General features: G+C 36.7%; 3 protein-coding genes across 3 annotated transcripts; 2 read left to right on the top strand and 1 right to left on the bottom strand.

Annotated features, from left to right (window-relative positions):
- Positions 1-594: 594 nt before the first annotated feature.
- On the top strand, positions 595-2,889 carry LOC140789895 (protein transport protein Sec61 subunit gamma-like). The gene is made up of 3 exons (XM_073139790.1): positions 595-773; positions 863-978; positions 2,590-2,889. Exons 1-2 carry the CDS (start codon positions 680-682, stop codon positions 976-978), a joined length of 210 nt encoding a protein of 69 aa, XP_072995891.1. The 5' UTR covers positions 595-679; the 3' UTR covers positions 2,590-2,889.
- Positions 2,890-4,836: 1,947 nt separating this feature from the next.
- On the bottom strand, positions 4,837-6,283 carry LOC140788202 (RING-H2 finger protein ATL56-like). The gene is made up of 2 exons (XM_073137367.1): positions 5,701-6,283; positions 4,837-5,397 (listed from the first exon to the last, which is right to left on the bottom strand). Exon 1 carries the CDS (start codon positions 6,199-6,201, stop codon positions 5,710-5,712), a length of 492 nt encoding a protein of 163 aa, XP_072993468.1. The 5' UTR covers positions 6,202-6,283; the 3' UTR covers positions 4,837-5,397; positions 5,701-5,709.
- Positions 6,284-7,540: 1,257 nt separating this feature from the next.
- LOC140789960 (uncharacterized) lies at positions 7,541-14,505 on the top strand. The gene is made up of 15 exons (XM_073139888.1): positions 7,541-7,875; positions 8,494-8,770; positions 9,020-9,108; positions 9,219-9,319; positions 9,445-9,567; positions 11,131-11,200; positions 11,352-11,438; positions 11,547-11,612; positions 11,717-11,809; positions 11,889-11,945; positions 12,045-12,173; positions 12,264-12,354; positions 12,481-12,569; positions 13,699-13,892; positions 14,117-14,505. Exons 2-15 carry the CDS (start codon positions 8,539-8,541, stop codon positions 14,217-14,219), a joined length of 1,524 nt encoding a protein of 507 aa, XP_072995989.1. The 5' UTR covers positions 7,541-7,875; positions 8,494-8,538; the 3' UTR covers positions 14,220-14,505.
- The last annotated feature ends 414 nt before the right edge of the window (positions 14,506-14,919 follow it).

The raw sequence follows: 14,919 nt of genomic DNA, 5'->3' as shown, positions 1-14,919 counted from the left end.
GACTAACTCGGATATAGATCTTAACAAAAATATATTATATAAAATATAATAATTATTTTTTATATTAGTATTTAACTAAATAACATAATAATTTATACTGATATTAGCTCTCTTTTTTTTTTAAATTAACCTTATTCTTTTGAAAACAGATTGGCGAAACGTATGCTTAAAAGTATCGTTCTTACTACTATCATATTTACTTAATAAGATGATGTGCTCTCACTTTTAGCTATTAAATTATTATAATTTAGTGTCAAAACTCGTTAGCATATGTCTTATTGTTTTCGAATAAATTATAATAATTATTTTTTATAATATAGTAGTTATTTGTGTGGAATCTAAATTTAATATATTATCCAATTAAATTTAAATCCGATTCAAGTCCTACTTATCATTTATGTGAAAAATATTTTTGTCAAAAGAATCTTTACGTACAATGCCACTAAGAAATTCGAAATTCATATTTGTTCTTATAATTCGGAATATTATATGAAGAGTTTTAATAGCTGGGGGGTTTAGATTGTAATGGAAAATAACGAGGGTTTGTTTAGTAATTATAATACTCACTCAGTCTTAGTACTTTAAAGTTGAGGGGTCAAAGTATAATTTTGACGAATCACGAATTAGGATAACTCGCTTTGAGTCGCTCCCTCCTCTGTTTCTCTTCGCCGTTATCGAGATGGACGCCATCGATTCCGCCGTCGATCCCGTGCGGGATTTCGCCAAGGACAGTATCCGCCTCGTCAAGAGGTGCCACAAGCCCGACCGTAAAGGTTTAGCCTTTGATCTCTCCTCCTTCTTGCCCCTTTTCCTGTAGATCTGTTCGATGATCATTGGATCTGAGAAATTGATGTGGTGATAGAGTTCACGAAGGTGGCGTTCCGCACAGCGATTGGGTTCGTGGTGATGGGATTTGTCGGCTTCTTTGTGAAGCTAATCTTCATCCCGATCAACAACATCATCGTCGGCTCGGGTTAGGTGAGGAGACCCTTGTTGTGATTGCTTTTCTGACCCTGTTCTTGGGTAAAGTAGTCGGCTTTTATGTTTTTGGTTCGCTAAGAAGTTGATCTGTGTATCCCAATTTGAGGAAGGTTTGCTATTATCAGCAGTTAAATTGTCTTCTTTTTTTTTGGGTGCTGTTGACATGATTACTTGTTGGTTTGATTGAAAAGGCTGAAAGATTCTAGCTTTGATTACCAACACTTATACTTATTTAGACTGATGCAGGGATGTGGACGATCCTTTTGCTTCCTAGTGTTGTTTAACTTTTCGTCTAAGTTCCACTTTCTCACATAGCTTAGTTGATGATTTGGTTTTCATAAAGAGGAGAAAGGTCGACCAAAAGTTCCTCTTAGGAAGTTTCGCCCTACTTGTGGTTCTATGATCTTATTGCAGTAGTGAACCCATTGTCATTTTAGTACTTGTTGGAAACCCACATACCTAGTTGCCCATGGGACTGGGAAAGAACTCAGAAGAAATATATTTTTCCCCCCGAGAATGGAGATAGTAGAAATGGAAGGACCTAGACATGTAGAGAATTGTGATGAAGTCGTCCTAATGCTTAGAAAGGATGAAGAGTAGATGAAAATATCATTTGGGTTCTCAAGAAATAAAAAATATAGAAAATAAGGTTGAAGATAGAGGAAGTAATTGATGAACAGGGTTAAGATGTTAGTGGTGTATCATTTATTAAAAGCAGATATCTTATGGACAAAAGAAATAAATCATGAAACTAGAAATGAACTTAAATTAGAAGATGGTGATAAAATTAGTTAATTTACAGTTTACATATACAGAAGATTTCATTTATCTTTAATCTCTTTAGTCCATTTGACCAAGATGAATATAGTTTTCTGCACAAAATTCTTGTTATCTTCCCTGCTCTTATTTATATTAGGAGGTCAAGAGTGTTGTCTTATGCTTGCATGAGTATGAAATGAAAGATAAGTTAGATCTAAGATAGGTTGAAGGACATGCTTTTCCTTTGATTGAAAATCTAATCCCTGTTTTCCCACATGGAAACTAATTGAAGAACTCCTTTGGACCTTGTAGATAGGATTCTAATTAATTCAGGCACTGTCTTGTGGATTCGTCATTGTTGAGTACAAAGGAACACATATTAGCTCTTAATGATACATATTGATGAGTTTCTTAACTTGAAATAATTTTTTTGTTAAAACTTTAGCATGATGAGACTGTTTCATGATTATGCTATTTGTGATTGTCGCATTTCTCAGGCCTCTACTATATTTTCTTACTTGTCACTTCAGAGGTTATTTATATATTGTGATGCTGCGGTGCCTTTCTGTTGTTTCTGCAAATTGTTATGCTGAAAACTTTTCAATTTTGAATAGCGTATTATGTACTTATCTCTTTACATGATAAAGTTCTGAGTAGCTAGTTGTGTATTTGATGAGAACTGATCATCCACAAAGAAGCACATATTACAGTGCAAATTTATTCATACTACTCTTCTCTTAATTTCAATGCACTTGATTTGGCTCAGCTGTTTCTGCAACATGGCCTTATGCGCTACCATGCAAATCAACATAAGCATCAATTAAGTTTGTGGCTGATTTTTCTTTACAGGGTAGAGGATAAGCTGATAGACTGATGGATACCGCAAGCACTCACATGTTATTGACCTTTAAGAGAGTTAATTTTTCCCCTGTTCTGTAATTTCTCGTTTAAGATAAAACCTTCTTTATTTTCTGCTTCTGGAAAATGTACTTGCGAGATTTAAGACCTCGGTTTACCAAATGTCAGAAGCAGTTTTGGTTTTCCATGGAATTGTCATGCGAGTTCTTCAGGTATAACACAATTGAAGTGTTTCTACTTTCTTGGGGTCTGATGGATCGTTTTCATGAAGGCCTTGATTTAATTTTTTAAGATACTCTGGTGTTCTATGTATTACTGGCACTGCTGCTTTAATTGGTTGTCTCCAGGCATTTGATTTGGTTCACGAAATCTGTATATACTGCAGGAGAAAATTAGTCTAGTGCTATATTTCCTTTTGAAATCAAATCATCCATTGAACCATTTGACACATTTTAATTGGGGTATAATCACCAATTGTTCTGTATTGGTGTCAAACTCTCTCTCTCTCTCTCTCTCTCTCTCTCTCTCTATCTCTCTCTCTAATGTACTGGTGTGCGAGCTCCTTAGTGTAATTACCAATTTTACAAAAAATAATTATACGATCAAGACCGCAGGGTCAACCCTCCTTATATGCAATCTTTCAGGCTATTTTATTGTTAAGTTATCAGTCAAGTCGAGCCGTTGAGTTAAATTATTAAATATTTTTTTTATCACAATTATTTAGAATTGAGATTGACTCTATGATCTCGTTGATTCTAGGAATAATTTTTTTTTCAAGAGCACATTTACTATATATAAGTTGGACAAAAGAAAAACCTTATCTAAATATAGGAATACATAAGCTTTATTAAGTTTTAATTAATATACTAAGCTACCTAGTCTATGTGTCAAACTAAACCCAATTAAAATATTAAGTCACGGTGTTGCTAAGCTACTCCTCTCATTTAACTGTATTGTTAAATTATCAACCAAGTTGAGCCGTTAAGCCAAGTTACCAAACCGCCAAATAATTTTCTCTATAATACTTACTTAGTATTTTGATCGGCCTTCTTAAAAAAATCTACATACCAACTCTACTAAATTTAATTATTATTATTATTATTATTTATGAGCTTAAGAGCTAGATATACATTAGACAGTAGCCCAACTCTCTCAAAATATAATAACCAAACAGGCCATGGATGGAGGCAGCACGCCTGCTGCAGTCCTAGATGCAGAAATTAATTTCTTGGTTGAAACTTCTTTTATTCTGTACACAATTTGACACTCAATCAAGGATTGCCAAGTATCAAGGTGTAGTAAGCCCTGCATTCAGGCTGCAGAGGATCACTCTCTACTGCATCTCAGAGTTTGATTTGAGCAAGTTTTTTCCTGTTGCCCCTCTCTCTCCCTCTTTTTTAAAGAGTTGCAGGTCTCATTTGGCCTCTCTCTAAAGCATAGCTGCCACAAATTTGAGTTGGTTGCCTGCAATGTTACAATACCTCAGAAAAGGATTTTACTTTTTCCTACAAGAGCTGATAACAACTGCTTGAAAGGATCCAAACACTTGATAAGTACAACTCTTACGGCTGAGATTTTAAAGAAATGGAGCTTCACCCACCAAGGAAATGACTGCAAACCCATTAAAGCAGATCACAAGTTCCAAGCTCCACCAACCTTTTCTCCCATATCCAATTATAAATTGATCTAGATAACATCACCATAACGAGATACTTTGATAGAATACAATCCTGTGGTTTCCCATCAGCCAACCAATAAATGAAACCCAACAAAATGCAGGACTGAGATATGATACTCTCTGACAGTGGATTTCTTCTGACATGCATCTGCATAGTTTTTTTAGTAGCTTTCCAGAACAGATAATTGAGCAAAAAAGAAGAATGAAGAGATCTTAGATACATAAAAGCCTGAACAGGTAGACACTATTGCTTGCTTCTCCACCCTTCTTTCGATTCCAAGAGTTGATTCTTTTAATCATAGCTATAAATTACAATCTTGGTTTCACTTTTCTGATTCTTTTCTTCTAGTGTGGTAACAATAATCAACTGAGAACAAATTTTATGACAGTCCACAATCTTAATTCTTGACTTTTGTTTGCCTTTTATGTCAGATATTTTCTAACTTATCCAGACATAGGATTTTGCAAGTTCTAAATTTTATAGGATAGCTATAAGGAACCCATGCTTTGTGGGCCAGAGTTATGGACAGATTAAAGCACACCAGAAATCAGTATAGCTGAAATAAACAATGTGAGATAGCTCAGTTACTAGATGGATAGGAGAAGACAAGATTGTATTAATGACAAGTTGGGTATGCAGTGATAGCATATAAAATTGCGAATACATTACCCACATGGTTTTGAATCAAATCTCTGCAGTGAAACAGTGAGGAGTTATTGCTTTCTAAAATCAAGATGTGCACAAGGGCATCCATATCACTTTTGCAGACTAAAGAGGACACAAACATAGATACCAGTGGTATAAAGAACTCATGTAGGCCACCGAAGACATCTGGAGCAAAGGAATTTCTAGCAATTTTAGATGATTCTTTGTGAATAACTGGGTACTTAGTCACTATGATGATTGCAACTTTGCATGGCAATAGAATGTTGCAGAGTCTCATCTATGACCACATAGGAGAGCTTACCAGATAAAAGACATCTAGGAATGAGTCTTGGATTGCCAAGCTACAATGCCACCTATTGAAAACAGTGAGGCAGATACATAGGGGCCACTTCTCCATTGAATAAGATTAAACATACACAAAGAAATCTCTCCAATTCATCACTTTGTCCATTACCTGCAATTTAACAGTTCCACTTGAGCCTAACTACTTTATGTATTCTTTCAGGGAGAAAAGAAATCCTAAAATTTAACCAAAAGAAAAGATTTAACCAAAAAGAAGCATCTTTTACCATAAAGATTTAGATTTCATCATCATGTTCTTGTTTCCCACCTCAGGAGTACTACAAACTAGAGGGGTGAGGGGAAGAAAAAGCAAAGTATATTGCTTGATTCCTTCGTGGGAAAAAAAGGAAGGATAAACTTTGTACATGCAAATAAAGACCCAAAAATCTTAAATGAGAGAGAGAGAGAGAGAGACCAACAGAGATCAAATCTTTTCCACCTCCGCCACCCCTGCGCGGCAGATCGGACACTTGGGCGACCTCACCAGCCAGCGGTCGACACAGGCGGCGTGGAACACGTGGCCGCATCGCGCCAGGGCACGGCACAGCTCCATTTCGCGGAACCCTTCCAGACACACGGCGCAGTCCGGCGGCGGCGGATGCGGCGCGCAGCCTGGGGAATCGTACTCGAAGCAGGGGAGATCTCGGATCTCATCCGGCGAGAGGCCCGGAAAGGGCTCGCCTACGTCGTCACCGGATAAGCGCCGTCGTCGTAGGGCCCTTCCGGCGACGCAGAGGTGTAGGAGGACGAGGGCGGCCACGCCGGCGAAGAGGAAGAAGAGGGCGAGCGCCACCGCCATGACGAGGGATTGGAGGACGAAGGAGAGGAGTCGCTCACCACCGCACTTCGTTTTCGGCGGCGGCGGAGCCACCGCGGCTGGAGAACTGATCGGGCGGTCGTCATCGCATCTTGCCATGGATTCGATTTGTGTCTGAGAGAGGGGAAGAAGAGGTGAAAGAGAAAATCGTGTCGGATTCAGGGATAGCCAGAACTGCAGTAATAAGTACCACCGATGTACCCAAAATAAAAATCCTAAGAATAATCGAGTTTTTAAATTATTTAGAATAATAGGTTATATTTTATTAAAGCAATTCGCTCTTACGATCATCACTTTTATAACTATAGATACAACTTGATAGAGTAAATAATAACAACGAGAGAAGAGGTAAAAATATAATATACAAAAAAAAGTGAGATAATAATAAGGTAAAAGTATTGGTAGAATATCTTATAATATAAATAATGTTAAATATTTTGTTTCATTTTGTACAAGTGAAATGCAACGTATAAAAAGTGACGGGGAATTCTTTTAATATTTCTTTTATGTTTCAAAATTCTATGTATTTATACACACTACGACATCATAGTCACAAAATATTATAAAAGATTTTAATTTTCTAACTATAATAGATATAAGTTAGCTTATTTTCTTATTGTTTTCTGGGTGAAAGGTTGGAATTAGCTAGTTGGAGGCATATTTGTAGATGAGAATGCTTTCAATTTCATTTAAAAAAAATTTGGATAATTAATTTACTGGAATAGAGGTTTAGAATGATAGGAAGGGTAGTATCAGATTCCCCAGAGCAATAGCAGAGTTGGATGACTCGCGGAGAATTGTAGTTATCCGATGGATACAAAATAGTAGCGAAGGAGCGGAACAAAAGCAGCACGTGGATTGGGATTCCAGGGAATCTCGCCCAACGTATCGTGCCCGTGGTTTCGTTTCTTCGTTGTTTGGAACGGGTTTGGTTAGTGTTGATATGGATCCGCTGACCCGATTACCATACGACTAATCCATTATAATAACATTAGTTAGATTCATAAGAAATGAAACAAGTTAATTATTATCATCGATGAGGATAAGGATAGTGAATTCTCTTTCAGCCCTGATGGTGACTCACACTTCTTGGGCATATGACTTTTGTCCTTATCCCTTCTTATCTGTGCAATTAAAGTTTGACTCAAAATTTCCCAATTTGAATCCTATCAGTTTGATATCCAGCATTCATAATCTGTAGGCATGAGAAAAATTATAAGGCTAATTATGTCAAGCGTCCGTCTCATCTCGCTTCTGTTTCTAATCTCCTCGTCCTCGGTAACAGCGCTGGCATCCCAACCTCTGACACCGTGACACGCGGCGACAGCCCGTGGTGGACCCCTCCTGTCATCCCCAGAAGACCGGATCGTCTATATTCTCGATATGCAGGAATGTAGTACCCGTGTACTTGGCAGTGCCAATACGGCCGGTAGGAGAAGATTCCTGCGTCGAGGGATGCACAGGGTCTTTCCTCTCTCTCTCCCTATCCTTATCGTACTTTAACGAAAAGGTCTCCTCTCCCGATCGGTTCCTCCTCGGAGACGGAGACACGGAGAGGGAAACGGAACGCGTTCCGATTCTCCCCGGGTTCCGTTTCGCGCGCGTTAATCCCCATGCCTCGTCTTCCTCCTCGGCCTCGGACTTGGGGCACTTGATCTCCGATAGGTAGGAGGAATTCAAGCTTACTTCGGATTACTTTAAAAATATATATCGTCGAGGAGTCCTTTTAGAGCTGGCTGGTGGGTTGGTTGACTGGAATTTGATTCGATTCTGGTACGTATATTCCTGTCCTTTTTTGTGTTTTATAATGATTTGTTCTGCTTTGCTGAAATTGATTGAGATATGATGGTTCTAATGATAATTTGAGCTTTAAATCGGAAGGGAAAGATTTGATTTTTGTTATGAACTCTGTTATTTTTGAATTTTTGGTATGAACATACGATTTTTCTCTAAAGCTTTTGGTTTTTCGGGTTTTAATGGCTTCGTGCGTATCTCCCAGCTCCATTGGTGCAACTTATTTTGGTTGATTGCGAGAGTTTGTTGCAGAAACAACGATTTTTTTTAAAGTTATTCTTTGTTTTGAAATGATGAGTATTGAAACTTTTTCTACTTTTTGTATTTCTGATTGGTCTTTTAAGAAAATATTTTAATTGGTCTCGATTCATTTCGTTTTCTATTTACTTCATTGATGTGATTCTGGAATTATAAGTTACAATGATTTGATCAAAAGGAGCGGATTCACTTTGGCATCTTCTATACTTTTCCGATGACAGAAATTGCCACAAGTGGGCCTCATTTAAAAATGCTACTTGGTATTTAAATGCTAGGATAATGCCATGAAGGCTTCTGATCCATGAGTTTGAAGATTCTGATTCCTTGCTATAAACGCAGGTTTAGTAACTCTCGTGAGGTAACTCAATTTATTGAGAGACGAAGATGCAATCGTTGGCTCGAGGTCTTAAGCAAGTTCGGCATATATCCTGGATACGTGGACAAGAGATTTTCTTGAATGGGTTAGGGAAAAGGGAAAAATCCATGATTTTGCGAAATCCAGTTGCTTGTTTGCTGAACAATCCATTTCGCGATAGACAAATCAATAGATGTATGGATCGGACTGTGGCCCTCTTGAGGACTCTGGCCACCTCCGCAGCAAATGATTCCACTGGAGGTTTCTTCTTTGCAACCCTTTTTCAGTTTTTCTTTTTACCTGAAGTTATTTAGTGAGTTGAATAGCTCGTAATGAGCTTTTCACACTCTGCCCTTATGTAAGTTCCAATTTAGTGTGTTTCATCTTTTTTGGTTTAGATGATTTAAACAGTATCTGTAAAGTTGGTGCACTCCTCAGTGGTTACTGTTAACAATAGGTTTAAAGAGTTGGATTCATTTGTTTGAAATGTTGTTTCTTGGTAAATCTTAGTGGATCTGGATATTGGAAGAACTGGTCCATTGATGGAGTATGAGAGGAGAATTGCATTGGGAGACCTTGTCAATGGCGACAATTTCCAGGTCTGGGCTGTTAAGGTTCAAACCAAGTTTTTTCTTTTTTGTTGCTTGCCTATCCTTATTTAGATATCACCTGTTTCTTAGTCTTTTTGTATTTTTAATGATAAATTCAGGTTGATACCATTCTGTTACTACAAAGACTCTACGAACAACTTGTTGAGAATGAGGATAGCTGCCAGATGGATAGATATAAAGCATCTAAGAAAGCTGGGAGGTAAGTCGTTCATCATAGTATTTACTGGCAGGGTAGTCTATTGGTATGTTTCAAGCAACTGGAGTCCAAAATCCTTGATCCTGCCTACTTGTTAAATACCTTTTCTTTTATTTGATTGCTTGCAGGAGCCGGTGGCTATGGACCCGTCTCATTCCCCAGTCTTCATATTCACCAGTGAAAGGCCTCTATCTTTATGGAGGAGTAGGCACCGGAAAGACTATGCTCATGGATTTGTTTTACGAGAAATTGTGAGTGCATTGATAATTTGACACTTCAAGATACATCTCTGTGAAATGACCCGTCTCTGGAAAAACCAGAAGTCCATATGCAATTCAACATAAAAGAAAATGCACAAGTTATTTGTAGATTACATGAGAATATTATTATTGAAAGTAAATCTTCTTGGCTATATATGCGTCATAAAGATATTTTGTGATTTCTCTCTCTTCAATTCATTTGGTATTCTTAGTATTTTACTTTGTACAGAGACTTGCATATTCTGATACTTGTATTATCTTCTTACTTATTATTTTATTGTATGTCTCCTTATTTGTTATATTGTTTTATTCCTTGGATTTTTGTCAACAACTTTATGTTATTATGTTTAAAGATGGTTAACTCCAAATTATTATAATAAGTATAGTTCCTGAATACCTATATCATGAATTCTATGATTCACTCCATGACTGTAACACTCCTTACATGTTGTCGACTTTCTTATGATGAGACTATAGTAGGTAAATTTCCAGGTAGCAAATTCTTATGCAAGATGTGGATACCACACTATTGTTAAACCTTCTTCATGCAATAATAAAACTATCGTTTAAAATTTTCCTTTCTATCTTACAACTAGGAGGTTAGAGATAAAATCGGGGTTCTAGAGGGGAGTATTACCATTTAGTAATTCACAAAATAACATATATCTTTCTATTAGAGCTTCTTGATCTGTCATTGACTCATTTTACCTCAAGTAGAAAGACTTACAATTGCCATTCCACCTAAAATCTTATGAATATTCTAATAGTTGGAATAAATTCGTAAAACGGGTCAGATGATATATATCAATAATCAATAATAAAACAACAACAATGAGTCTTGATTAGATATAGCCTTAGTAATCTACAAAAAGAAGATCAAAGATGAGGAATTTGGATGAATGGTTCAAAGCTTTTGGAAGGACAGAATAAAGAAAGATTATGTTTGAAGAATACCAGAGTTGACGTATATAGAAGTTTTAAATGCAGCAGGTATCAATTTAAGAGAAAATCTAGTGAATTTTAAATCTGAGTTTTGTGCTCTCACCCACTGAAGAATCAGAGGAGGTCAGAATAACGTCAAGAGATGTGGCACTGATATAGTCCTTGAATATTCAGTGTAAAGGGGGCTGACATGTGGCACTGATAGTCCTTGAATATTCAGTGTACTAAAGACATGATTATTGATCCGTTATCTAATGGCTTCAGCTTTTTTGTCAACTGGTTTTCTAACAATTTGTAATATAACTGTTCTAGACTGAATAACATGCATGAACGGCTGACAAGCCATGATTTGAGCAATATATGCTTGATAAGAAGTAAATGTATTCTTCCTTCTGTATTTGGCACATCTCGCCAAAAGGATGCAGAATATAAACTTGGTGCCATAGGTTTGTGCTATTTGAGTTCAGGAAATAGTACAAAGTTGTTCCATAATGTTTCTTAAACATGAGCATTGGAATAAGCCTGCTTCTAAATCATAAAATTTCACAACATGATATACTTGACTTTTTGCTCCTTTCTTATCATTTGGTCACTGACCATCAATTTTTGCAGGCCATCTAATTGGAGGAGAAAACGAATACATTTTCATGATTTTATGTTGAATGTACATAGTCGCCTTCAGGTATAATATTTTTTCAACATTAATTTTTCTTTGGTATTATTATCATTGTTAGGTATGTACATGTTCTTTGATCCTTTAAGAAAGAAATCCCTACTTTTAAAATCTCTAATATGTTCCATGCGCATTCTTGCCCCACACATTGGTAATGTAGATGCACAAAGGTGTGGCAGATCCACTCGAAGTTGTTGCAGGAGAGATTGCAGATGAGTCCATTTTGTTATGTCTTGATGAGTTTATGGTACGTAACGTTGACAAGGGTAGGTCTTTATTTCGATATGCTTTGTGTGATTAACTCTTGATATTGTTGATTTGGTGCATTAATTGATGGAAATAAATACATATATAGGTAACTGATGTTGCTGATGCTTTGATTTTGAACCGGCTATTTCGACATCTATTCAGCAAAGGCATTGTATGTAGTAGTACTCTTTCCATTTTACCAATTATCTATTCCATTAAGTTGTGCAATCTGGAATAATATTTTCTTTTTGTTCTTCTTCATGCACATACATGTAGGTTCTAGTCTCCACTTCAAATCGTGCTCCAGATCAGCTCTATGAAGGTGGTTTACAAAGGGACCTATTTTTACCTTTTATTGAAACCTTGAAGGTACTGGACCTTTTCTGGTTATCCCTGATTTTATGTAGCCTCTTTTGGTTGCTAGAATTTAACGCAAAAGCAAATGCAGGAAAGGTGCGTAGTTCATGCAATCGGTTCTTCCACTGACTATCGAAGAATGGGTTCAGTAAGTTCATTGTTCTCTCATACAAGTTAGTGTGCTTATGGTTGGTAAAATTTTGCACTATTAGCTTGTGCCAACAATTTTTGATTGATTGTAATGCAGGCTCAGCAAGGTTTCTATTTTGTTGGGAAGCAATGCAATGGGTTTCTTAAGCAGAAATTTCATCAATTAATAGGTGTGACAGTACCTGGCTCTCAAGTTGTAGAAGTTGTTATGGGGCGACATTTGCAGGTCGTGTAGAATTAAGTTATTAAATGACATTATTTTTGTAAGACAAAATTATTTGCATTGCGTAAGTTAATAAATTTGTCTATTGTTTAGATTCCACTGGGGGCAAATGGATGTGCATTTTTTACTTTTGAAGATCTCTGTAACAGACCTTTGGGTGCAGCGGACTACTTTGGATTGTTCAGTGAGTTTTCTATTTTGTGCATCAAGAACATGAAGTCATTGTCTTAAGACACCAAGACATCTGCTGCTGTATTTCGTCAATTGTATAAAGTTGCTCTGCGTAATTGACATTATAATCTTTGTGCAGAAAAATTCCACACGCTGGCACTGGAAGGTGTGCCAAAGTTTGGGATCCACAACAGAACTGCAGCTTACCGGTTTGTCACACTGGTTGATGTGCGTCTCAATCTCTATACACTATAAAGATAGCTTGTGATCTGTCATATCCAAGTCATGTTTGTTTATATGATTAATGAGAATAGTCTTTTTAGTTGTCATGCACTTATGCTTACTTTTGTATGTCATGTAATGGCATCCTATTGCATGAGACCCTCAGAATTGCAGGGTTTGGGATGGGTAAGATGCACATAATCCTATCCTGCTCCTGAAAAGAGCATTTTCATGACTAGTTCTTTTGCCACTAGGGTGCATGCGACAAGTCTTAACTATAATGCAAATAATGGCCTCAATCATATATATATATAGTCTATGATATAGGATGCTTACTATAGATAAAGTGATCATGGCTTTTTACTGTACATTTCATGTATCTCTATAGATGATAAACATATACCTATTGACAGATCATATCACTAAACTGATGATTAAGATTCAACATGTCAGTACTTCCAATTGAATTCAGTTCTCATGTCCCTTGGATATCCATCATTTCTGCCTGATGGATGAATAATGATGTTTTTCTATTTAACCTACATTTTTGCCAGAAAACTTTGAGAGAAATATTACGCATTCACTCACTTCCTTCTGCAAGTGGAAGATCATACTATGCCTCTAGAGTTTTTAGGTCTATGGTTGATATACTGACAAAACAAGCTTAGGCTAGCTAATCATATTCCTGAGGTATTAATTGCGAGGACTGTTTTGAATGTTTTCTAGTGCCAATGCTTTTCTACAGTTCTACTGCATTTGATACACTCGTTTATCTAAGTAAGATAGAATTTAAGTCAATAAGAGTCTCCCTTTTTAAGAAGATACACCACTGGTATGATTATCTCCATTGTTCTGTATTACCTGATGTGGCTGATATGCTGGCAAGCTGGGGCTGTAAGACCAACTCATCTTGCATTTTAAAGCACCCTCTTTTTCTTACAAGTACTGAATCTTGGACTACATTTTGAGATTTATTTATGATCATACATATGTTATGATGGGTTGCATTGCAGATCCTCACTATTCTTTCTAGATAATTTGCAAATCCGTAGACTTACTCGTAAAAGACATTACTAGTTTGATGATGCACCTGCTGTTGACAAACTTTTACATGCAAATGAGTATCTTTTCACAGGTGATGTATGAGAACAAGGCCAGATTGTTATGTACAGCTGAAGCATCTCCTATTGAATTATTTGAAAAGATTTTGACAGTGTCTGACGCCCAAAAGATTTCTCCTAGATCGTCCTCACGTTCACAAAGAAGAGATGATCTTGAACTTTGTGTTGACAATGAGCTAGGATTCGCCAAGGACCGCACAATTAGTAGGTATATCTCTTCTATCAAATATACAGTTTATATTGAAGAGAAAGATGGAAGTGTCCCGTCCTGGTGGAACCTATCTGCCTTTCTCTTAAGCACTCTCCTTTCAGAAACTTACGATGCATTTTATGGAGTTTTGCATCAGATAGAGAAAATTTTGGTGCAATTCCTTTTTTCTGGTTCTCATTAGGAAGCTGTATGTGGTTTTTTTTTTTTAAATCTTGTCTCAGGTTAACAGAGATGAATAGCAGAGAGTATTTACAACAACATCAAGAAAACTTGCAAAACTCCTCTCAAGAAGTAGAAGACAGTGGTGATGCCTTGCAAGCATGATATGTTGTATAGATAGAAGTTGATTCATTTTACAAGCCCCACCTACCAATCCAACAAAATGTATTCTTATTAAAGGTAACATGTGATTCTGGATCAGAGGCTTATCTGTACAGAGCCTTCAAACTATCTATTGGAGCAGGGCTGTGGAAGCTAAAATATTTCTTTGTACTTTTTATGACCATAAGATCAATAAAATGAACAGTTGGGGGGTGGTGGTGGTGGTGGTAACAGAAAGTTAGTTGTACTAGTGGTATATTTTGTTCAGAAATGAAAAACATGTATCAAATGGCGTACACTGCTAACACTTAATACAGGCAAATTAAATCAAAATAAGATAAAAGGGAAAGACTTTTTTAGGTTTTTGTCCCTTGATTTCATACTTGATAATGTTTCAAGATGGCACTTGATACTTGTTGACGGTCAGATATAGATGTTGAAAGGTTTTGGCATGACATGGGAATGTTAAGATGTTAAGTGAGCCAGCTTTGCAGATTGAGATGTGCCTCTTGTTGAATAATGGTGTTCATTTTACTCTTAATGGGCACTCCTCTTTAATTTTTGTGTGATTAGTATGTCTTTGTACCTCACGTTTGATCAATAAGAAAAACATATTTCTAATGTCAAGTGTGTTTTTCATTGTCTTAACTTTGTGAAATCTTCTAAAATATTATCTGGTAAAAGATTAGAGTTTGGTTTAATC

This window comes from Typha latifolia, chromosome 5 (genome assembly GCF_019914945.1).
Source record: "Typha latifolia isolate L0001 chromosome 5, TyphaL0001v2, whole genome shotgun sequence".
Lineage (NCBI taxonomy): Eukaryota > Viridiplantae > Streptophyta > Magnoliopsida > Poales > Typhaceae > Typha > Typha latifolia.
The sequence above is the reverse complement of the archived record's forward strand: the minus strand, read 5'-3'. Positions and strand labels throughout refer to the sequence as shown.

Coding starts and splice junctions, on each gene's coding strand:
- LOC140789960 (XM_073139888.1), top strand. CDS start 8,539: ATGCAATCGTTGGCTCGAGGTCTTAAGCAAGTTCGGCATATATCCTGG. Junction 11,946..12,044: donor ACTATCGAAGAATGGGTTCA/GTAAGTTCATTG, acceptor ATTGTAATGCAG/GCTCAGCAAGGTTTCTATTT. Junction 12,570..13,698: donor GGTTTGTCACACTGGTTGAT/GTGCGTCTCAAT, acceptor ATCTTTTCACAG/GTGATGTATGAGAACAAGGC.
- LOC140789895 (XM_073139790.1), top strand. CDS start 680: ATGGACGCCATCGATTCCGCCGTCGATCCCGTGCGGGATTTCGCCAAG. Junction 774..862: donor CCACAAGCCCGACCGTAAAG/GTTTAGCCTTTG, acceptor ATGTGGTGATAG/AGTTCACGAAGGTGGCGTTC.
- LOC140788202 (XM_073137367.1), bottom strand. CDS start 6,201: ATGGCAAGATGCGATGACGACCGCCCGATCAGTTCTCCAGCCGCGGTG.